General features: G+C 40.4%; 1 protein-coding gene across 11 annotated transcripts in view; it reads left to right on the top strand.

Annotated features, from left to right (window-relative positions):
* Positions 1 to 22,291, top strand: part of MYT1L (myelin transcription factor 1 like) — a 382,005-nt gene that overhangs the window by 339,111 nt on the left and 20,603 nt on the right. For all 11 annotated transcript variants that reach the window (XM_054024376.1, XM_054024375.1, XM_054024374.1 and 8 more), the window contains 3 exons: positions 1,685 to 1,747; positions 12,823 to 12,906; positions 14,523 to 14,744. In XM_054024376.1, the coding sequence (XP_053880351.1) occupies positions 1,685 to 1,747; positions 12,823 to 12,906; positions 14,523 to 14,744 (369 nt within the window). The remainder of the gene's footprint in view (positions 1 to 1,684; positions 1,748 to 12,822; positions 12,907 to 14,522; positions 14,745 to 22,291) is intronic.

Genomic DNA, 22,291 nt, shown 5'->3' with positions numbered 1-22,291 from the left:
ATACAGAAGGATTTATCTGAATAGTAACTGAAACCAAAGCAACTGAAGTGGTTGTAATTCACCCTGTTAGTTATTTTGTTGCAAGTCTGTGTATGGACACTCGTTTCAGAAAAACAACTCCCAGTTCTATATATGCTGATTTTTTACTCATTTATTTTTAATTAATTCAATTACAGTATGTTGAAATTGGACACTCTAGTAGTTTCTACACATAGGCTTGCATCAAAATAACGAAAGGTGTGATTTACAACTGCTTTAGTGATTTCTGTTTCAGTTCCTGTGTGAATATGTCCTGGACGTGCATCAGAAATTAAATCCTTCTTCTGGCCACTTGTTTTATTTCTAGTTGTGTCATCTCTTGTTGCTTGCCTCTTCTTGATTACTATCACAGCAAGTTAATTCACTGCCAGGTGCAGAGTGTATCCCAACTCCAGTTAACAGAAACTCTAGTTTAATTTGTGCCCCTGTGGATTGTGTCAAATGCCCTTGAACCTTCAGTCCTGTAAAACTCCACAACAGTAGGTGGTGATTTTGAGCTCCACAGAAATTTAATTTCAGCCTTACGGTGCATAGGAGTTCACAACACCGAAGTTCATGATTATTTCAGTTTTTGAGTTTATGAAGGTTTTAGATTTCCCCAGAAACCTTTGTGAGAAAGGGCTTATCTGTATGAGTGTAGGCCTCCATTCAGGAAAGCACTTAAGCATGTGCTTAACTGGGGAGATCAGATTCAAGCACATTGGGACTTAAACAATGCTTCAATGCTTTCCTGAATAGTGATGCTTTCCTGAATTGAATTCTTAAAGAACAGTTAGAAGTCCAGAAATGCACAAACTTAGTGTGTCTTGGAAATGTATAGTATTTGTCTGATTGTATTACATAAAGTAATTTCGCTTCTCTTTTAATTCATTACATTTGTTGTAGTTAATACATCTTAGCTCTTATGAGATCAAGTTCAGAAGTTCAGATACACGCTGTTTATTTTAATTAAGCTTTCTAATTTAATTTATTCTGTAGTGTGCATGCCTGTCACCTCTGTGTAGAACCTTTTTTTATATTCATTAAAATAATGTATAATCATTAAAAATTCTACAGGACATGATTACATTAATGGCTCTTTTGTCCAGTTTGTTTGTTAGTTAGGTTGCAATTTGACCACAAGAGGGCAGTATTCCTTTTCCCCCGCCTGCATTCCTGGCCTTTCTCAGAGGCTTTTCCTCTAGTAAAAAAGGGGATCAGGTTGTATGAGTCTGCGTAGGGTGGGCTACAGCAATAACCATACTTGGTAGCAGGATGCCCAACATGTAAAGTTATCCTTATTTTAGTAAATGGCAATACAGCATAGGCCTGATCTGTTTCCATAGGTGAGGTGGCTGTGGTGAGGTGACATCTGGCTGCTGCTAATTAGCTGCGGAAATCCCTTGCTCCTCTTCTAATGCCAGTGTCGGCCAGATGCTGTCTGAGTGGGAGGTGGCCTGGAAGCAAAGTGTAAAGAGAGCTTTTCCACCCCCTGCTTTGGGATTAAGCGCTGAGGAGGCAGAGCCAAAGAAGCCCGCAGGGTCTCCCTGGCTGGCACCTGTGGAAACGACATCCCAAGCAGGGAGTTTTTGGTGGGCAGTTAATGTCTGGGTTTTATTTCTTCCAAGTAAATTACTCCATTTAATATTTTTTTAATTTATTTTAGGTGTCCGACCCCTGGTTGCGATGGCTCTGGGCACATTACTGGGAATTATGCTTCACATCGAAGGTATGTAAAGAGATTTTTTGGTCTTTGAGTCGTGTATGTTTCAACTGGATTACAAAATGGGAAAGGGACCTGTGGTGCGGGGAGGTTAGAGGAATCTGTCACCTGTGCCTTATTAAACTCTTATTATCATTTGTATCAGGTGCTGAGGGAAATGCTGCATTTATTGATCAAGGTAACAATAGTATCTTCCCATTCCCAGAAGAGGAGATACTATGGTAGTATAGTAACTAGGGAGTGGTAGATGCTGAGTAGTTAGTGCCACCTCCATTATGTGTATGAAACACAGTAAGGTGAGAAAAGCTGCTTTATATTTAGTAACAGGAACGTACCCTATGATGTCTGGCCCAGAGTTAGTAGTACAGCCAATTCCTGCTCCTATTCAACTTAATGCTATTGGGCCTGATCTGCTCACATAGGTGCAAACCAGCAGGAACTCTGTTGAAGCCAGTAGAGATACAGCAGTGTAAAACTGGTGTAAGTGAGAAAAGTAGTTTAAAACCAAAACATCAGTGAAACACAGACAGGAAGGAATCTGCCACACCATTGGGTTCAGGACAAATGACAACTAAATCACAATAATGATTAAATTCCCTTTAAAAAACATTTAATTTCAAAAATAAAGATGACCTTAAAAAAGACAAGGTGTAAAAAGTTTAAAATCACCTAAGTGAGTTAGGAGCCTATATCACATTTTCAAAAGTGACTGAGGGCCAGATTTTAAAGGTATGTGGGCACCTAATAATGCAGATAAGTGCCTTGTAGGATATAAAAGTCTAGTTGCTTTTTAAAAAATTCCACTAGGGACCTAGCTGCATCTTTCGGCGCCTAAGTGCATTTAAAAATCTGGCTTTTAGGCATTTAGGCTCTAAATCTCATTGAAAGTCAATAAGAAAGGTCTGATCTGCACTAGGAATTTACCTTGGTATAGCTACATCTCTCAAGGGTGTGAAAAATCCAAACCCTTGAGAGACGTAGTTAAACTGCCCTAACCCCTGGTGTAGACAGAATGATTCTGTCGACCTAGCTACCACCTTTCAGGGCCGTGGATTACCAACACCAGGGTAGTAGTGACTACACTGAAGCGCTACTGCGGCACAGCTGCAATGGTGCCACTGTGCCACAGTAGCGTTTTAAGTGTACACAAACCCTTAGGCGCCTATGTGTCTAAGTCACTTTTGATAATGGGTCTTAGGTGCCTATGTCACTTAGGTGCTTTAAAAATGTACTCTATTATTTGCCTTTTGATTTTAAATGAAAAAGCAAAACAATCTAAATGTACAGGAGCATTTTTTAAAGATCATGAACAGCAGGTTGGAAGACTAACTCTGCTGGGTAAGGGAGTTGCATCAGATGTTTTTTTAATGTTTCATTAGCACAGATAACCTAAATCGGAGGCAGGGGAATGAAGATCAGTAAAGGAGCACAAATCATATAGAACTAAATTACGGGAAGGGCACATCGCAGTTGACACTGTTGTAATGTACACACAACAGTAAACACCAAAGAGCTCTTAAATTCAGATTACTATGAAGATTGGCATTAAGGTGCTCTGCCAAATCAATTGCCCCCAAACTTCCTGAATCTGCTAATGCAATTTGAAGGTTCTTTTGCATTATGGTACAAGTGAGAGCAATTGTCTTGTGGCCAGTCTCAGAAGTCATCTAGTCAGTTTGAGAAAAAAGGAAGGAATTAATAACATTGAATAAAATTCACGGGACTATGAAGAGGTTGTGGGGGAAGAGAATATACCTCAACCCACACAAAAGGCACAAGGCAACTCTGCCTCACTTCTGAGTCTTAATCCAGCCTGGGAAATAAGGACTAAGATCCCTGTATTAATTCTGTTCGAGTGTTTGTGGCCTTTGGTCTGCATAAATTTGAATCCAGTAGCCATACCCCACCCCCAAGCCCCTTTCCACAATGGGCTATTGCAAGCTGATGTGTAGCTCAATTCTGTGCAGAGCGTGTGCACTGTTGTATTAATTTAGAGAGAATAAAGAGTTAAAGGTGTTAATATAACCCATTCAGTGTTCAACATTAAACAAGATTCAGGGTTTGGTATAGAGCAGTGGTTCTCAACCTTTCCAGACTACTGTGCCCCTTTCAGGAGTCTGATTTGTCTTACATACCCCAAGTTTCACCAGACTTAAAAACCACTTGCTTACAAAATCAGACATAAAAATACAAAAGTGTCACAGCATGTTATTACTCAAAAATTGCTTACTTTCTCGTTTTATCTGTATGAAATTTTAGTTTGTACTGACTTCGCTAGTGCTTTTTATGTATTCTGTTGTAGAAGTAGGCAAATATATGGATAAGTTGATGTACCTCCTAGAAGATCTCTGAGTACCCCTAGGGTACGTGTACCCCTGACTGAGAGCCACTGCTATAGAGACCTCAGCCTACTTAGAGCAAATGTAATGCCAAGAGACCCTGGTTGTTGGTGGGCGGAATCTAACTGGGGACCTTTGTAGCTTAGTGCACGAGCCTCTACCACGTGACCTAAAAGCCAACTGCCTGTTAGCTTGGGCTGTAAAGCAGACTCATTTTATCTCCCTCTTTAAGTGGTCTCGGTGCCACTAGATGGGACAGAACACCACACCCAGAAGGTGTGTGGGTTACACAAACACATAATTAAAAATCTTTTTAACCTTTAATTAAAGATACAGAAGAGAATGAAAAACAGCTAAAGCATCTGAAATGTAAAGTATTAAATAAGGCTATTAGGAGGTATCAGAGATGGAGGCAACTGTCCTTTTGAAGAAAACAGAAGTTAGTTCCAATGGGCTAGAGCTATTGTTATTGTTGTTAAAGTCCGATCCTGTTTCCTTTAAGACAAAATAAGACAAACACACAAAAGGAGAAAGAAAAGAACAGCAAAGATAGAAAATGCAGTGTCTGTCTTTGGTGTTGACTCTCACTTGCAACCTCACTGTGGAAAAACACAGGCGCAGCCATGGCCTATCAGACACTCCAAGACCTGGCAAACTTGTACCAGCATTGGGCTGTTTGGGGCACTGCATTTAGTTGTCCTCTCTGGTCACAGGCCAGGAGCAATATATGTAGTTGTGGCCAGCTAAGCCAGACATTTATTAGAAGGAAAAAGGAGAGAGATAGGGAAAAAAAAAAGAAATAAGGTAGGGAAGGAAAAGGACACATGGAGGGAGGGGGAGTACAAAGTCTCACATCCAAGGTGGTATTTGGGATGTAGCCAACGCCGGTGGATATGGCGATGTCATCTGGCTTACTCTCTCTGGCCCAGTCTGGTCAAGATATAATTCAGGATTAGGATGAAGAAGGTCTGGGGTCCCAGAAGATGGTGGAAGTGGCAGCTATAATGGTGAAGCTCACTCATTACCCTTCTCACGTTTTTCAGTCAGGCAGAATCGCAGTCTGTTCGTATTTTCCTCAAAGTCTTTTTTTTTTAGGACCCCATAAGTAAGTGATGGGTGGAATAGTCCATCCTTTCATTATTTTGCCCCTGAATTAGGCCTATTTTCCAATTCACTGATTTTGGTTCACTGATTTCTTGTTCCACGCTTTTCTTGTGTATCAAGCATGATCTCAACCTGGTTCTTGAGTTATATCAGTAGACCTTTTTTTTTTTTTTTTTAAACTAATACAATCTTTCTGTCTCCCTTTAGTACCTTTTCCCATCAATATTTGTTGCTATAGGTTATAGTGATACTTTATAAACTTTCACTCACGTTTCACAACTGAGTTCACAATAATGGTAAATGTGTAGGCCCAGTTATTACAACAGCAGTCATCCTGTGTGCCTGTTCTACTGCCTCCCCCCCCCCCCCGCCCTTCCTCATTAAATCACTGTGATTCTACTGAATGTAGGCCATTAGCAGCCCTCAAGCCCTGACTGAACATCGCCAATAATGAAGAATATTGGCATTGTTTAGGAAATTGCATAGTGAGAAAAAAGCGTACAGGTGTGGGTCTGTAACAGCGCAGTGTCCCTGTGCCCTAGCCGGTCTAGGAACTCTGTTTGCAGCATGGTAAACACACGGTGAGTTGCACAAGGCCACACACCATCCATCAGTAATAAATCTCGGAATAGAGCTGTCTAGGTGGCATAGTCCCACCCTGACCTCCCTGGCATGCAGAGGAATGTGCAGGCTGCGCAATCCACTGAGATAGGGCAGCCTGTTCCCCTATCTGCACTGAACCAGCCCTGGTGGACAGTGGAGAGAAAGGGCTGAGGCCACAGCCCACCACCTCCCTGCCCAGTTTAACAAGGACTGGACAATCAAAGTCCTGGGCCGAGGCTGGGGTGTTAATGATTCTGGTCTACTTTTTTAAGGGACACTACTGTTCTGGTTTGGGGATAGAACCATTCCAGTTTTCTGCTACCAGCAGGCAGCCATCTGCTCTTTGAAGAAGCAGAAGAGGGTTAACTGGCAAAATGGTCTGGCTAGATAAAATGCAATCCATTTACCAGACAAGCTGCTGTGCATTCAGCATCCCACTCAGCCTGGACCAATCTGCCCCCATTTTAGTGCTTTCATACCTGCTGCCTCTGGGTCTTGAAACTACTTCCCTTTCCTTGCGCTTCCAACAGCCACCTTCACTTAAATCTCTCCTTTAAACACACTTCTTCAGTGTTTACATTTGGCTTACAATTGGACACATTTACAAGAGTCCTGGGATTAATCTGGAATTTTATGCTAAGTGTGGGAGGTAATCCAATACTTTATGGTGTACCTGGAGGGAAGGAAAAAGGTGCTTTACAGTGCTACTGGGATTTATCCAGTGCTTTGTATTTCTGACCTGTTCTGTTTTCCTAATTTGGATTAGACAGGTGCATTTGACAATATTTTCCTTCGTTTGTGTAGAGTCCCAGCACCCAAAAAATAATATACTGTAATGTAATTACTTGATCTGGAATTTGTCCAGTCATTAGGATTAAAACACCTACTCTTGAAAAGTACCATGGGGTCTTCAGTGACTACCAGGCTCCAGGATCTTGGTTTTGCATCTTGTGGAAGAAAGTACTACCAGCATCATATCCTGAGCACCAGGCTGGAGTGTTGGCATTGAACTCAGATGGAGACATCCTATCTACTTTTGAGTCTCCATTTCCCACAACAACCTTGCTTTTCATTGGAGGTTTCTCATCTACATACCAAGCTAGCTCATCATTGCTTCATTTTTGAGATCACAGCTTATGAGATGCCCAAGATGAATACTACTGACTAGTGAAAGTATATTGATGAAAAAATTAATGAACTGATAACCTGTAAGAATTGTTATATATCATGGACTTTCAGTATGTCTATAACCAGTATTTCTAATTCTATCCTTGAAAATTAACACTACTTTCCTCCTGTTTAAATCTCATTAAGTAACACTTCTCTTTAGACTATACTTGATAAAATGATTTAAAACCCTTTTTGTACAAGAACATTTCAATGACATACTGCTGTCTTAACTGACTGCCAAAATGTCTGGGTGACAAGGTAGGTGAAGTAGAATCTTTTATTGGACCAACTTCTATAGTGAGAGAGACAAGCTTTTGAGGTTACACAAGTCTGGGTATCATTTGTATTGCAGATAGCTGCTGTATAACAAATTCCAGAATTTGAAGACAAATGTAGCTCTGGTTAACCCTGTGCAACTCCATTTTAGTCAATGAAGCCATTCAGTGCCCTTGAAGATGTTGAAGTTACACCTGCATACATCAGGGCTGAATTTGGCCTGTCGTCCTGTGTTTTATTTTATGAGGAGCTAGTTTGACTTGAAAAAATGAAATAAATACGTATACTCTGTAATAGCTTTTGGTTGTAATAGGATAAAAAATTAAAGCAAAGGATCATATTTGTCACGTGTTTTCTTAATGAATCTCCTCTCAAAGGAAAAATAAATAAATCATAAACCCAGAATTATGTATTTAAAAGGCATTGAATCATGAACAAGGCATAAATAGTTCATTCTGTTTTTGTGATGAAAGCTACACAAAAATTTCATAAGCCCACCCAGATGTATATCTAGTATAAAGTATTTTGCTTTCCTAGGCAATTCTTCTAACAGTCTAGCTTTCAGATACAACAAGAGACAGGATTTGTCACACACATGATCAGCATCAGTATCATTGATGGGTTACTTCTTCCACACAAGTTGGAACATTCAGAACTTTTCTTGAAAAGGAAAATAGTAGTCTCTCTTCAGCAAGCAGAAGCCAAGAAGTAGGAAGAACTTGACATATGTTTGTTAGTGCTCAGCAAAATGGGGTCACCATTAGCATGGGTGCTGCTGCAGAACACATAGTAAATAATAACACCATATAACCATCAACCTAGATAATTCTGAAAAAACAAATTGAACTAAACCCGAACTTCTGGCAAAATTCTGCTCTCAGCTAGAATTGTAGTAAAGGCAGAATTACTCCACTCAGGTCAGTGGAGTAACTCTAGCTTTACACCAAAGAGCAGAATTTGGCCCTTCATTGGCATCTGGAGTTGATGAGAATTATGATGACATTCTTGATACCTGCTGTTAAAGCTAGTAGAAAAATTATTGTTGAAATATATGGGGGGAGGGCGGGGAAGGGACTGGAAAGTAGGTTTTTAATTAACTGCAAACTTTTACAAAAAAGTCAGATTTTTGTCAGTAATTTGTCTTATTTATTTTTTAGAAAATTCTGGCTCCATTGAAGACGGTAGCAAAACTCCCATTGACTTCAATGGAGCCAGGATTTTACCCATTATCTTTTAAGGATATCTAATTGAAAATAGAATTTCCATTCCACGGGAAACTCAGGAATTTCCAGACTGGATCAGATCCATTGTCTGTCTAATCCAGTGTCCTGTTTCTGACAGTGGCCAGCACCAGATGCTGCAGAGAAATGTGTAAGAACCCCAGAGGAGCAGATGTGGGATAATCTGCCTTCCCATTAGTTCATCCTGCCCTCTAATGGTTGGAGGTTGGCTAAGCCCTGAAGCATGAAGTTTAATATCACATACAGTATTTTTGTTATAATTAATTATGAACGTGCTGGATATTTGTGATATCAATATAAATATCCAATCTCTTTTTTTAATCTTGTTAAGTTCTTGGCCTCAACTAATACCAGTGGCAATGAGTTCCACAGTTTAATCACACGTGTGAAAAAGTATTTCCTTTTATCAGTTCTGAATTTCTCACCTTTTAATTTAATTGTATGTCCTCTACTTCTTGTGTTATGAGACCGGGAGAACAGAAATTCCCAATCTACCTTCTTTAGATCATTCAGTGTTTTGTATACTATTTTCGTGTCCCCTTTTACTCGTCTTCTTTCTAAAGTAAATTCCTCTTCAGAGGAGTGTGTTTCCAGGCCAGTGAGCATTTTTGTCACCCTTCTGTAAACCTCCTTTAGTTCTGCAGTATCATTTTTGAGACGGCAGGGAGCTCATCCTTCCCTTGGGAATCTTCGGGGACCATTTTTGTTCAGATAGGCAGGGTCCTCCCTCTTCTGCCTCATCTGGCCTCTGTAGCAGCCTCCCTCATCTCAAACTGGTGAAAAATGTCTGAAAATAGAGCAAAAATAGCAGCTTCTGATTTTTATAACCTTCCTGTCTCCTCTGTCAGGTGATTCCCAGGTCAGCCTTAACAGGTGACCACAGAGTCCTACCAGATGACTTTGCTGCTAGGTGATCTCTCTCCTGCTAAACCAATTCTCCTTTGGAGTCTATTTTTGTATGTGGAGTCATTACATTTCAGCTGTCAGGCACTTAAGTCTTTTGTTAACCTTTTGCCACCCACTGTTGGAATTCCAGTCCAATGTGGAAGCAAGCAGACAATAGACAAGCTAATGTAATGAATGTTCAAAATGGAGCTTGCAACTTGGTAAAGATTTGTACAGAGGGCTCATAATCTCACACAAAATTCAGATTCTCCCAATTCATCACATAAAGGCTGTATTTCTCCAACATTCTTGGCAGTGAAGACTGATGCAAAAAAGTGAGGGCTGTAAATCACAGTTAACTCAAGCGATTAATGCAAAACAAATTAACTTAATTTAAAAAAAATAGTCACAATTAATCGCAGTTTTAATTGCACTGTTAAACAACAATAGAATACCAATTTAAATGTATTATAAATATTTTGGATGTTTTTCTATATTTTCAAATATATTGATTTCAATTAAAACACAGGATACAAAGTGTACAGTGCTCACTTTAGATTATTATTTTTCATTACAAATATGAAAAACAGAATAAATATTATTTTTCAATTCACCTCACACCAGTACTGTAGTGCAATCTCTTTATTGTGAAAGTGCAATTTACAAATGTAAATTATTATTTTTTCTCATAGCTGCACTCAAAAACAAAACAATGTAAAACTTTAAAACCTACAAGTCCACTCAGTCTACTTCTTGTTCAGCTAATTGCTAAGACAAACAAGTTTATTTACATGTGCGGAAGATAATGCTGCCCGCTTCTTATTTACAATGAGAACAGGCATTTGCATGGCACTCTTGTAGCTGGCGTTGCAAGGAAATTACACGACAGATATTCTAAATATTCGTATGCCCCCTTCATGTTTCGACTTTTAGATGGCACTATCTTTATAGTAATATCCAAATCTTCCTTAACTACCCCTTTAACTCCTTGTGACCAATTCTTTTTCTGTCTTCCTGTTGCTCAGACAGACCCATATTAATGTAGAACTGAACCATTTTGATTCTGTTCAGCAACCCCAACATTTTCAATTTGGGTTGACCCGATCCCCAATTATTTTTTTTAATTTGATATTCCCAAGAGGAATGTCCCAAAAAAAGTCAACAAAATGAACAGATTCCTATGGGAAACCACATTTTCTCTCAAAAGATCTTGATGGAAAATTCCCAACCAGCTCTAATTTTAAGCAACACAGTACCCACCAACAGACAGATAATGAGATAATGTTGTGTTTTCACCATGGGAGCAGGATGTCTAAACTTTGAGATCTACTCATGCAAAGTGCTATTTAAGAGCTAGAATTAGTATTATATAGGAGTAATTTAAAGAACAACAAACTAGATAAATGTTTAAACATGCCCTAAGCTTGTTAAAATTATCTCCTAAATATCTGCCTAAATAATTCATACATATTAGTGTTGTAGTGTCAGTAGTTGGTGCGTCATACCTATGGGACAGAGAAAATAGTGAGATTGTTGACAGTGAGGAGAACTGGGTCAGAGGGGACAAAAGGTGAGGATTCCAAGGGGCAGCAGGACATCCAGAAGAGATTTCATGTATAGAAACGGATTTAAAAGAATCACCTGTAACAGAAGTTTAGAGAGAGGGTGATGATTTCCACATAAAGAACAAGCAGCTAACAGCTGATCGGATGAGTTACTAAATATAGGTAATGTACTGATGTTATGTACAACTGTGTTGAACTCTAGTGGCTGGCCCACAGTGTGAATAAGGGACCTACTACTAGTGTTAGACAAGGGAGATTTCCTTCAATTCATGCTAGAGGCCTCTGTCCTTGCAGCTGAAGGGCCAATGTTCTAGTCCTAATTACCAAAGTCAGGTATCTGGGTGCATGCGTGTTGTGATGCTTGTAGTAATTATGTGAGTTGTCTGCAAGAAATGGATGCCCGACGAGTGCCCACTACCAATCTTTGAAGATTCCCTGGAAAACTGGATATCCAAGGAATTTTTGGTAGTTGGTAAAAGTGGACGCAGAATATGTGAGGCCAGCAGTAAACAAAGCCATCTGAATCCTTCCTTGCCATCAGATGTCACTTAGGGCACAAACAAGGTTCCGTTGTCCCTGTCTATCCTGGGCCAGTCTTTATATAGCTTATATGTTGTTTATTCCCATACATTTTGCCTCCCTAAATACTGTTTGATGGAGGGATTCTTCAGGTCAGCCCCTTTTACATGTTCCTCCACCTGCCCAATGGCATGCCTGCCATGGCAGACACTCTGGCTTCATTCTTAACATGTGTCCCAGATATTTCCATCTTCTTTTCTGGATATAAAGAGTCGTTGAACTTTCTGACAAATCCTGGCATTTGTTATAAGTTCATTTCATTTAATACCTAGTATTTTCCTGAGGCACTTGCTTTTGAAGGCAATTAGACACCTATCTATGCCTCTGATGGATTTCCAGCTTCCACATCCATATGTGAAGGTGAAAATAATGTTTGAGTTAAAGATTAAGCATTGTTTTTTTCAGATGTACACATTTGTGTCACTGACACACATAGCAACTGGTAAAAGTAACTTTCCTTCAATTCTGACTGGTTAGCCCAATATGCCCAATTTTTTCAAACCTACTCAGTTGCTGAAAAGCTTGCGAAAGAGTTTATCTAAACTATACCTTATATAGTAAAGAAGAACTCAGACGGGAAGGTCGTTGGATACAAGGTATTTTCTTTGCATCTTGTATAGTGCTGAATACATTTTCAGTGCCTAATACAAAGTACTTCTACCTCGCTTGCTAGCTAGCTTTATTAGATTTTCCTTTGCTTACATTACTTTTTTTTTTCCAGGAAGTCTTTGCACAACTTTGTAGTCTGTGAAATATTATTATCCATGATTCTTTAACAAATTCCTGAATGCAAGTTCCATAGGAAAATTTTAGAAAATTTAACTGTCTTAATATATCCCCTAAAATATCTTCTAACTCCCCCTTCCCCTCCATCCTTACAAGATAGAGATCTTTTCTGCTTTTACTCCTTATTCTTATGTCCATCTCAAGCACACACAGGACATGCTGTCTTTCTGTCCATAAAACACTGGATCCCACTCCTTCTGAAGTCTATCACTGCTTCTGCTGAGTCAGCTGGAGGGATTATTAGACAGAGATTTGGAAAGCTGCTTTTTCTCTCCTTAGGGGCTGTGTGTGTGGTGTGCAAAGTACTCCCAGTCCCAGCCTTCAGTCAGAATCTGAGATACTTGGCTCCCCCTTGTGGTTTTTTATTGCCAACTGTCTTTATTGTTTAAACCATCAGAGCTGTAACTGTTGAAAACAAGACAGTATTATCTAGCCTGTAGTATTTCATGAGCAAAGAATGTCCCTTTGTAGAGCCCTTATAAATTATAGTCAGGAATGAGGAATTACTTTTAAAAACTTGTTCTTTCACTCAGTCTCTCAGGTTGTCCACGAGCAAAGAAAAGTGGAATCAGGATAGCACAAAGCAAGGAAGACAAAGAAGACCAAGAGCCAATTAGGTAAGTACAAATCTAGTCAAATAACCTTTGTGTGTATTATGAGCGCAGGTATATCTACAGCCTGATTTTTTAAAATATGAACTTTATCATATTTGTCATAGTAATTCAAGAACAAAGATATGCTGAACTAAAGAGCACAGTTAGTTGTTTTAAAATCAATGGAACAGTCGTATCTGGTTTGCTTAAAACAAATTCAATTGCTAGTAAAGGCTGAATCCTCCACTGATATAAATCCACTGACTTCAGTGACTTGACTTCAGGTCAAGAGCTGTGCTTATTTACACCAGCTGAGGATCTGATCTCTTGTATTTGGAAAGTTTGAAAAACTTGTGAAAATGAAAAGTGAAAATAAAAAATAAAAAAACTTCAAGTCCTTCACAGCCTTGTTCTATTAATACAGTGAATAAACATTATGGACAAGCTACATCTGACACACAAAGTATTTAAAGGGATTCAGAAGTCAACGGGAGTTGTGAATGATCACCTCTGAAAACCAGGCCAGTGATTTGGGTGCCTACAAATGGAAGCAAGTGCCTAACTTTAGGCACCCAAGTTTGAACATTTTGGCCCGTGTTTCTCCTTGTGAGATGTGGAATGACCTCCACTCCCATTGACATCAGTCAGTGTGGAGGCTGCTCAGCACCTTTCAGGATCAGACCCCAAACATTGCAGCACTGTTTTAGTGTAGGATAACCAGACAGTGAAACTGACTATTCTGACTGTCCAAGCTACACAAATTGTAAAATTTAATCAAGCAGCAACATGCTGAAAAGTACATTCAGTGTTTAATACTCTAAACTGCTCCTACTAGCACAGGTAACAACATTTGTTTCTTAAAAATAGATGGGGCCAAATATATATGGGGGGGAGATCTTGAGCAACAGTGAGCACCTGATGAGCACCCAAAACTTCTTTCCATTGATATCTCTGGGCCCAATCCTGTGAGATTTAATAGCCTCTAGTAGCCAGTGAGTGGTGAGAGCACTTACCACATTTCACGATCTGCCCCCATAGGATCTGTGGGTGCTTATAATCTCTGAAGCTTTGGCCCATGATTTTTAATCTGACAATGTCCCTTTGAAGTATTAACTATGGCAAAGGTTTGATTGATATCTAAGTGTTTATAACATTCCCATAATTTTAAAGTAAGTCACCTTTACATTTCATACGCATTCCTAAAATGCACATAGAACTATGCCAGGTGGGATTTTAAAAATTTTAGAGTTTTTAAATTTCACTAGTCAGTCACTGAAGCTCAGTAACTATCACTTTGATCCCAATGTGCTGTTTACCATAATAGACACCTTCATTTCAAACATGTACCCTGCTACTTTCTCTCCGATATGCAGTGTAAGTGGAAAGCCTGGGACTTTGCCATTGATTAGCATGGTTATTTTGTATCAGCTTGAGAGCTGCAAATCTTTTTCTGATTAACAAAGTTCTTCTAGCTTCACATGTTTGACTATTCCATTGAGGTATCTTTGGTGATTTTTTTTAAGTCCATAGAGCATGATTGTTCTTTCTTTTCATGTCAGGTTTATTTTGACTTTGTTGTAGAGGCTACCAGGTATATGATGGCAAGACAATAAAGTTTATCTCATCTATCTGCTATCCAGATGTCCAGTTCCTGGTTGTGATGGTCAGGGTCATATAACTGGAAAGTATGCATCCCATCGCAGTGCATCAGGGTGCCCTCTAGCTGCCAAAAGGCAAAAGGATGGGTACTTAAATGGCTCACAGTTCTCTTGGAAGTCAGTGAAGACGGAAGGTATGTCATGTCCAACTCCAGGATGTGATGGCTCGGGACACGTCAGTGGTAGTTTTCTTACTCATCGTAGGTGAGTAACTACAGTTTATATTTTCCCCTCAAAAGTACTCCTTAAGTAAGATAACCCTGATTTGCAGTACAACCTCTTGCCATGGCATGTTTCTGTTTTAATTTATTTTGTCTTTTTTTACTCTGTGGGAAGCCACCTTTCTAGTGATTTAAACAGGGATTCAATATTCCTGAGTTTTGTTTTTAGCTATAAGGTCTTTCAGGAGGAGATCGTGATTCCATTGTGTATTGAAGGAACTTCCAAAAATAAATGTTAAATTATAAAAACTCCAAATCTGCCACTGCCTTGCTGTATGACTTGTTATTTAGTTACTTAGGCCTACCTTTGCAAACTTGGGTGCCAAAAGTTAGGCATCTAAATTCATCTGTATAAGCAGCCTGATTTGCAGAGGGGTTGAGCACCTGCAGCTCCCATTGACTTCAGGAAGAGACAAATGCTCAGCACATCTGTAATATCAGGGTACTTATATAGTTGTCTGTGTATGGACTGAGATGCCTAACAAAAGGTTGGCCTTACCCTCTCTGTGTTTCAGTTTACCCTTCTGTGAAATGGTATGTTTACCTGCCTCATGGAGGTGCTGTTGTCACATTCTGGGATGCAATCCCAGACCAGTGAGGGCACATGAAGTAAACTTTTGTTTAGCAAAATGTAAATAGGTCACTGTGGTGTGTTTTTACAATTCGATTCTTGAACAAGTTGGCAGAGACCCTAGAGCCCACAAATCTGGTGTGAAAGGATTTTACTACAGAGCTTAATTTTAAACAGCATTCCACTCCAACAATGTCAGCACTATGGATTGGTGTGGACTAGCTTGAGAGAGACCTGGACTCAGGAGCAGCTTAGCTACTCTAGTACATTATGAGAGAGGTGCATCCAAAGACATTATTTTAAGGGCCCTTGGGTCCTTTCCCCTTTTGTGTGTTCAGCACCTCAATTTCATTGTGACTAAATACTGTACATTAAATCAGAATTCACCCATTTGAAACATGTATGTGTGAAAATCCCTTTAAGAGGGAGGAGGTTATCTAAGCTGTTTACAGTCTATCAGAGTTGAGCAAATTATATGTGTCGGAGAAAAACACAGTTCTCACTCTTTGTATTTTTCTCTTTGGAAAGCAAGATATTTGAAAAATATGTGCTTACCTGACATTAGTCTTGTGAGCTAATGCTCATGCCCGTTATAAAATATTGCTAAACACAGAGGGAAAATAATTAGCCCTGAATAATATACCCTGTAACGTCTCTGAGAACAGTGGAGTTCCACAGGGCATAAGTCAGGCAGAGCTTGGCTCATGGAATGAAATCCGGCATCTTCCTGTCCTGTCACAGAAGGCTCCACATGATTTAGAAGTACAATGGGGGATTCATCACAGTAGTACTGGGCAAACTGACAGAACAGCTGGGGAATAACTAGTTGATCTGTGAACTGTGTGGCTTCAACATAAGAATGGCCATACTGGGTGAGACCAAAGGTCCATCCAGCCCCGTATCCTGTCTACCGACAGTGGCCAATGCCAGGTGTCTCAGAGGGAGTGAACCTAACAGGTAATGATCAAGTGATCTCTCTCCTGCCATCCATCTCCATCCTCTGACAAACAGAGGCTAGGGACACTATTCCTTATCCATCCTGGCTAATAGACATTAATGGACTTAACCTCCATGAATTTATCTATTTTCTTTTAAACCCTGTTATAGTCCTAGCCTTCACAATCTCCTCAGGCAAGGAGTTCCACAGGTTGACTGTGTGCTGTGTGAAGAAGAACTTCCTTTTATTTGTTTTAAACCTGCTGCCCATTCATTTCATTTGATGGCCCCTAGTTCTTATATTATGGGAACAAGTAAATAACTTTTCCTTATTCGCTTTCTCCACACCACTCATGATTTTATATACCTCTATCATATCTCCCCTTAGTCTCCTCTTTTCCAAGCTGAAAAGTCCTAGCCTCTTTAATCTCTCCTCATATGGGACCCGTTCCAAACCCCTAATCATTTTAGTTGCCCTTCTCTGAACCTTTTCTAATGCCAGTATATCTTTTATGAGAGGAGGAGACCACATCTGTACCCAGTATTCAAGATGTGGGCATACCATGGATTTATATATGGGCAATAAGATATTCTCCATCTTATTCACTGGAAAGGAGCAGTGGTCATCATCCACTGTTTTCTCTCTGTGAAGGACAAGGGACTGGTCTGTATTAATTTATGAAACCTGAATGTGACAGGGTCCTGGGAAACGTTTATTGTCTGACTAATTTAGAATATGGACCATAAATACAGGTAGGGTTAGTTAATAACAGAGCTGTCAGGAAATGAGCAAGAAGTTAACAACAATGAATCCAAATAAGACACCTTGGTAAATAAGTGAAGAGGTTAAGAAACAAATATCTGAATTATTAGGTTTGAAGATGTTGTTTGCAGGCCCTGGCAAAGTTACACAGCTGTTTTGCTAAGGCTGGGAACAGACAGATCAAAAGAACTGAAATGGTTAAAAGGTGACTCTCTAAAGGGGGGCAAGGCAGTTGTTCAGAACAGCTCGTGAGGAGCAGACTGACACAGACAAATAGACAGGTCCTGTGGCATGGGTCTGAAGCAACTGAGTCTTCCAAAGCTTCTAGGAGATGGTAAGCCTTAGGTGAAACAGATATGCATATAGATTGCTAAGGTCCTTTGCCTCTTGTGTTATGCTTTGTTCCTGCTATTCAGATTAAACATTACTTTGGTTTGAAAAAGCTGTCTGACCACTGTATCATCTGGTACAGAGCCTTGTTTCAGCGATAGGATACATATTACCATTAGTAGTTCTGCAATTTCTTATTGCAGTTCCTTTAGTACTCCTGGGTGAATATCATCTGGTTCTGGTGACTTGTTACTGTTTGTTCTGAAACTTCTTCCATTGATACATCAATGTGGGACCATACTTAAAAGGACAGATCTGATGAGGATATCTCCCCCACATCCTCTGCAGTGAAGTATGATGCAAAGAATTCATTTAGCTTCTCTGCAGTTGTTTTATCTTCCTTGAGTGCTCCTTTAACACCTTGGTCACCTACTGGCCCCACTTCCTATTTGGCAGGATTCCAACTTCTAATTTACTTTAAAAATATCTTAAAGTTAGTTTTTGCATCTTTAGCAAGTTGCTTCTCAAATTCTTTCTTGGCCTCCTTATTATACTTTTGCTCTTATCCTGCCAGAGTTTGTGCACCTTCCTATTATCCTCCCTAGGTTTCGACTTCCAAATTTTAAAGTATGCCTTTTTGCCTCTAACAGGCTCTATTGCATGCTGTTTAGTCATGGTTATTCTTTTGGTCATCTTATTGTCTTCTGATTTGGGGTATGCATTTAGTCTGAACCTCTATTACGGTATTTTTAAATAGTTCCCATGCTGCTTACAGGCATTTAACCCTTGTGACAGCTCCTTTTAATTTCCATCTAACAAGCATCCTCATTCTTGTATAGGGCCCCTTTTTAAAGTTAAATGTTACTGTGGAGGGTTTTTCTGGTATTTGATCTCCTACAAGGATGTGAAATTGAATTACATTATGGTCACTATTACCAAGCAGTTCAGCTATTGTTACATCGTGGACCAGATCCTATGCATTTGTACAGAAGCACTTGTATATTTTGTCAATATTCAGGTGCTTGCCTTCAAGTGGTATACTTAAATGGGACTCTGTTTCATTTTATTGTTCCTCACTAGCACCTACCTATACTTTATCATTGTCTTTCCTATCCTTTTTACTAGGATATTGAGTTCCCCCTTTAAAAAATTCATCCCTAAAGGACATCTCCATCTGAACCATGTACTCCTCTGCACCTGTTGGCTTTCCCCTGCTTTCAGTTTAAAAAATCCTCTACAACCTTTTTAGTTTTACATGGCAGCAATCTGGTTTAATTTTGGTTTATGTAGAGCCCAGCCCTTCTTTTAGACCACTCTTTCTCCCAAAGGTTCCCCATTTCCTAATAAACCTAATCCCTCCTCCCTACGCCACCATCTCATCCACCCTTTGAGACCTTGCAGTTCCGCTTGTCTTTCTGGCCTTGAGTATGGAACTGGAAGCATTTCAAGAGAATCATAGAATCATAAGACTGGAAGGGACCTCGAGAGGTCATCTAGTCCAGTCCCCTGCACTCATGGCAGGACTAAATATTATCTAGACCACTGATTCTCAAACTTCTGTATTGGTGACCCCTTTCACACAGCAAGCCTCTGAGTACAATCCCCCTTATAAATTTAAAATGCTTTAAAAAATATTTAGCACTATTATAAATGCTGGAGGTGAAGCGGGGTTTGGGATGGAGTCTGACAGCTCACGACCCCTCACATAATAATCTCACGACCCCGTGAGGGGTCACGATCAGTTTGAGAACCCATGATCTACACCATCCCTGACAGGAGTTTGTCTAACGTGCTCTTAGAAATATCCAATGACAGAGATTCCACAACCTCCTAGGCAATTTATTCCAGTGATTAACTACCCTGACAGGAAGCTTTTCTAATATCCAACCTAAACCAGCTTTGCTGCAATTTAAGCCCATTGCTTCTTGTCCTATTCTCAGAGGTTAAGAAGAACAATTTTTCTCCCTCCTCCTTGTAACAAATTTTTATGTACTTGAAAACTGTTATCATGTCCCCTCTCAGTCAGGGGTGGCTCTAGCTTTTTTGCCGCCCCAAGCATGGCAGGCAGGCTGCCTTCAGCGGCATGCCTGCGGGAGGTCCCCGGTCCCACGGATTCGGCAGCATGACTGCGGGAGGTCCGCCGGTCCTGCGACTTCGGTGTATCTGCCGCCGAATTGCCGCCGAAGCCGCGGGACCGGCGGACTCCCGCTGGCAAGCCGCCGAAGGCTACCTGACTGCCGCCCTCGCAGGGACCGGCAGGGTGCCCCCCGCAGCTTGCTGCTCCAGGCACGCTGCTCTCAGTCTTCACTTCTCCAGACTAAACAAACCCAGTGTTTTCAATCTTCCCTCATAGGTCATATTTTCTCGACCATTAATCATTTTTGTTGCTCTTCTCTGGACTTTCTCCAATTTATCCACATCTTTCCTGAAATGTGGTGCCCAGAACTGGACACAATACTCCAGTTGCGGACTAATCAGCCCAGAGAAGAGTAGAAGAATTACTTCTCGTGTCTTGCTTACAACACTCCCGTTAATACATCCCAGAACATTGTTTGCTTTTTTTCCTTGTTGACTCATATTTAGCTTGTGATGCACTATAACCCCCAGATCCCTTTTCACAGTACTAGGCAGTCATTTCCCATTTTGTATGTGTGCAACTGATTGTTCATTCCTAAGTGGAGTACTTTGCATTTGTCCTTATTGAATTTCATCCTATTTATTTTAGACCAAAGCACTTGCAATCCCTCTCATCTTGGTATCATCCACAAACATGCCATTATCTAAATCATTGAGGAAGATATTGAACAGAACCGGACCCAGAACTGATCCCTGAAAGACCCATTTGATATGCCCTTCCAGCTTGACTGTGAACCACTGATAACTACTCTCTGGGAATGGTTTTTCAGCCAGTTATGTACCCACTTTATAGTAGGTGTAGGAATGCTACCATAGAGGTCCTGGACTTCAATCTCTTACGTAGCAACCTAAATTTGGCCTCCAGGACCTCTCTCCTCCCTTTCCCTATGTCACTGGTACCTGCATGTTCCATCACCACTGGCTCCTCCCCAGCACTACATAGAAGGCTATCTACATGTCTCAAGAGATCCGCTGCTTTCCCAGCAGGCAATTCACTATGAAGCTCTCCCAGTCATCACAAACCCAACTATCTATATTTCTAATAATCAAATCCCCTACTATTATTGCCTTTCTCGTCTTAATAATTGCCCCCGGAAGGGTATCCTCAGTGCAAGTGGATACCATGACATCATCTGGAAGGTGGGCCCTGACTATGGGATCGTTTCCCTCCACTCCAGCTTGATGCTTTCCTGTCTTGAGACTTTCATCTTCCTTAACAGCCCAGGGGCAGTCGGACAGTAGATAGGACATCTCTACTGTGTCCCTGAACGTTTATGTTCCTCCACTGAAGCCACTCTTGCATTCACTGTCCCTGAGGATTGTGAGTTGCATGCTCAAATGCACCGCCTGCCCATGATGATTCTCATTTATGTGAGAATAATGGCAACCTCAACCAAGGTAACCTTAATTACTTTGCACTGTACAGAAACGGTGATGTTCTTTACTACAGTGAACAAACCTGAGTTATGTATGTCTGTATAAAAGCCAACATAACATTTCTAAGGCACTAGAGCATTAAAAATGAGCTAAAACAGGATTACACACTAATCCCACTTGTAGTGGAAGACCTATGACTCAGAAGTGAATTATAAAGGCCGTATGTCTGATGTGAGTTGATATGTATTATTCTGTTGAAACCACTAAATAATCTGGTAAAATATTACTATTGGTTGGGGTTGTTTTTAGAAAAGTCAGTGATTTTTGAGGCATTGAGGGTAAATTCTGCTTTAATTGTTTGAACACTAAAGCAGATTTTATTCATGTTTTGTTCTCTCTCCTGAAGGACTGGAGGCAAGTAAATTCCTATACTCTCTCCTTAATCTGGCAGAAGTCCTGCCTCACTCTATCCTCCTCCTCGCTCTCCCTTTCTTTCTTCTTCTGGCGACCAATAACTCTTTCCATTTCCGTAGTAGTTTCTCAGCTTCATTCTTCCTGATAATCTTATTTCTGCCCTTGGCCCACCCTCTCCACTTTAGCACACTACTGGCATTATGCTAATTCTTCCCTGTACCTGGGCTAACGTTCCAGTGTGACCTGCCTTCCCCTGATTGTTTCCAACTTGGAGCAGCAGCTAGTAATCACCATTTGGGGAGGTGAATCACATCTGTAGTGCAGGCAGAAGTAAGTGGAGTGTTTACCAGCAGAGAGTGGGGTCTGCCTGCTTCCAAGATTCCCAACTCATTTCATTATATGATTGTAAACATTTCAACAAGATACACACATACGACAGTTAAAATTAGAGCTGGGTCAGGGATCGAGACTTTTCTGTTGGCCCCATTATTTCCTGCAGAATTTAGGCTTACTTTTTTTTTTAATTAAATTTCTAGACCTTATGGGGATGGAGTTAATCGGATTTTGAGTGAATACACTGTTGTCTCATTTGTCTGGCTCCTCAGAGAGACAAAGGGAAATAGTACGGCAAAGAAAAGTGTGAACTACCCCATTCATTATAATGCCACATGAACTCTGAACCCTAGCAATCCCAGGGACTAACAAGAAGAATTTTCCTATAAACTGGGGACATATCAGTTGGAAGTGTCAGAGGAGGAGATAGACCTGGATATATTGGTTGATCACAGGATGACTATGAGCTGCCAATGTGATACAGCCGTGAAAAAGACTAATGCAATCCTAGGATGCATCAGGCTAGGTATTTCCAGTAGAGACAGGGAAGTGTTAGTATCATTATAAAAGGCACTGGTGAAACCTCATCTGGAATACTATGTGCAATTCTTGTCTCCCATGTTTAAGAAAGATGGATTCAAACTGGAACAGATGTAGAGAAGGGCTGCTA

The sequence above is a fragment of the Malaclemys terrapin genome, chromosome 3 (genome assembly GCF_027887155.1).
Source record: "Malaclemys terrapin pileata isolate rMalTer1 chromosome 3, rMalTer1.hap1, whole genome shotgun sequence".
In the NCBI taxonomy this organism is placed as follows: domain Eukaryota; kingdom Metazoa; phylum Chordata; order Testudines; family Emydidae; genus Malaclemys; species Malaclemys terrapin.
The sequence above is the reverse complement of the archived record's forward strand: the minus strand, read 5'-3'. Positions and strand labels throughout refer to the sequence as shown.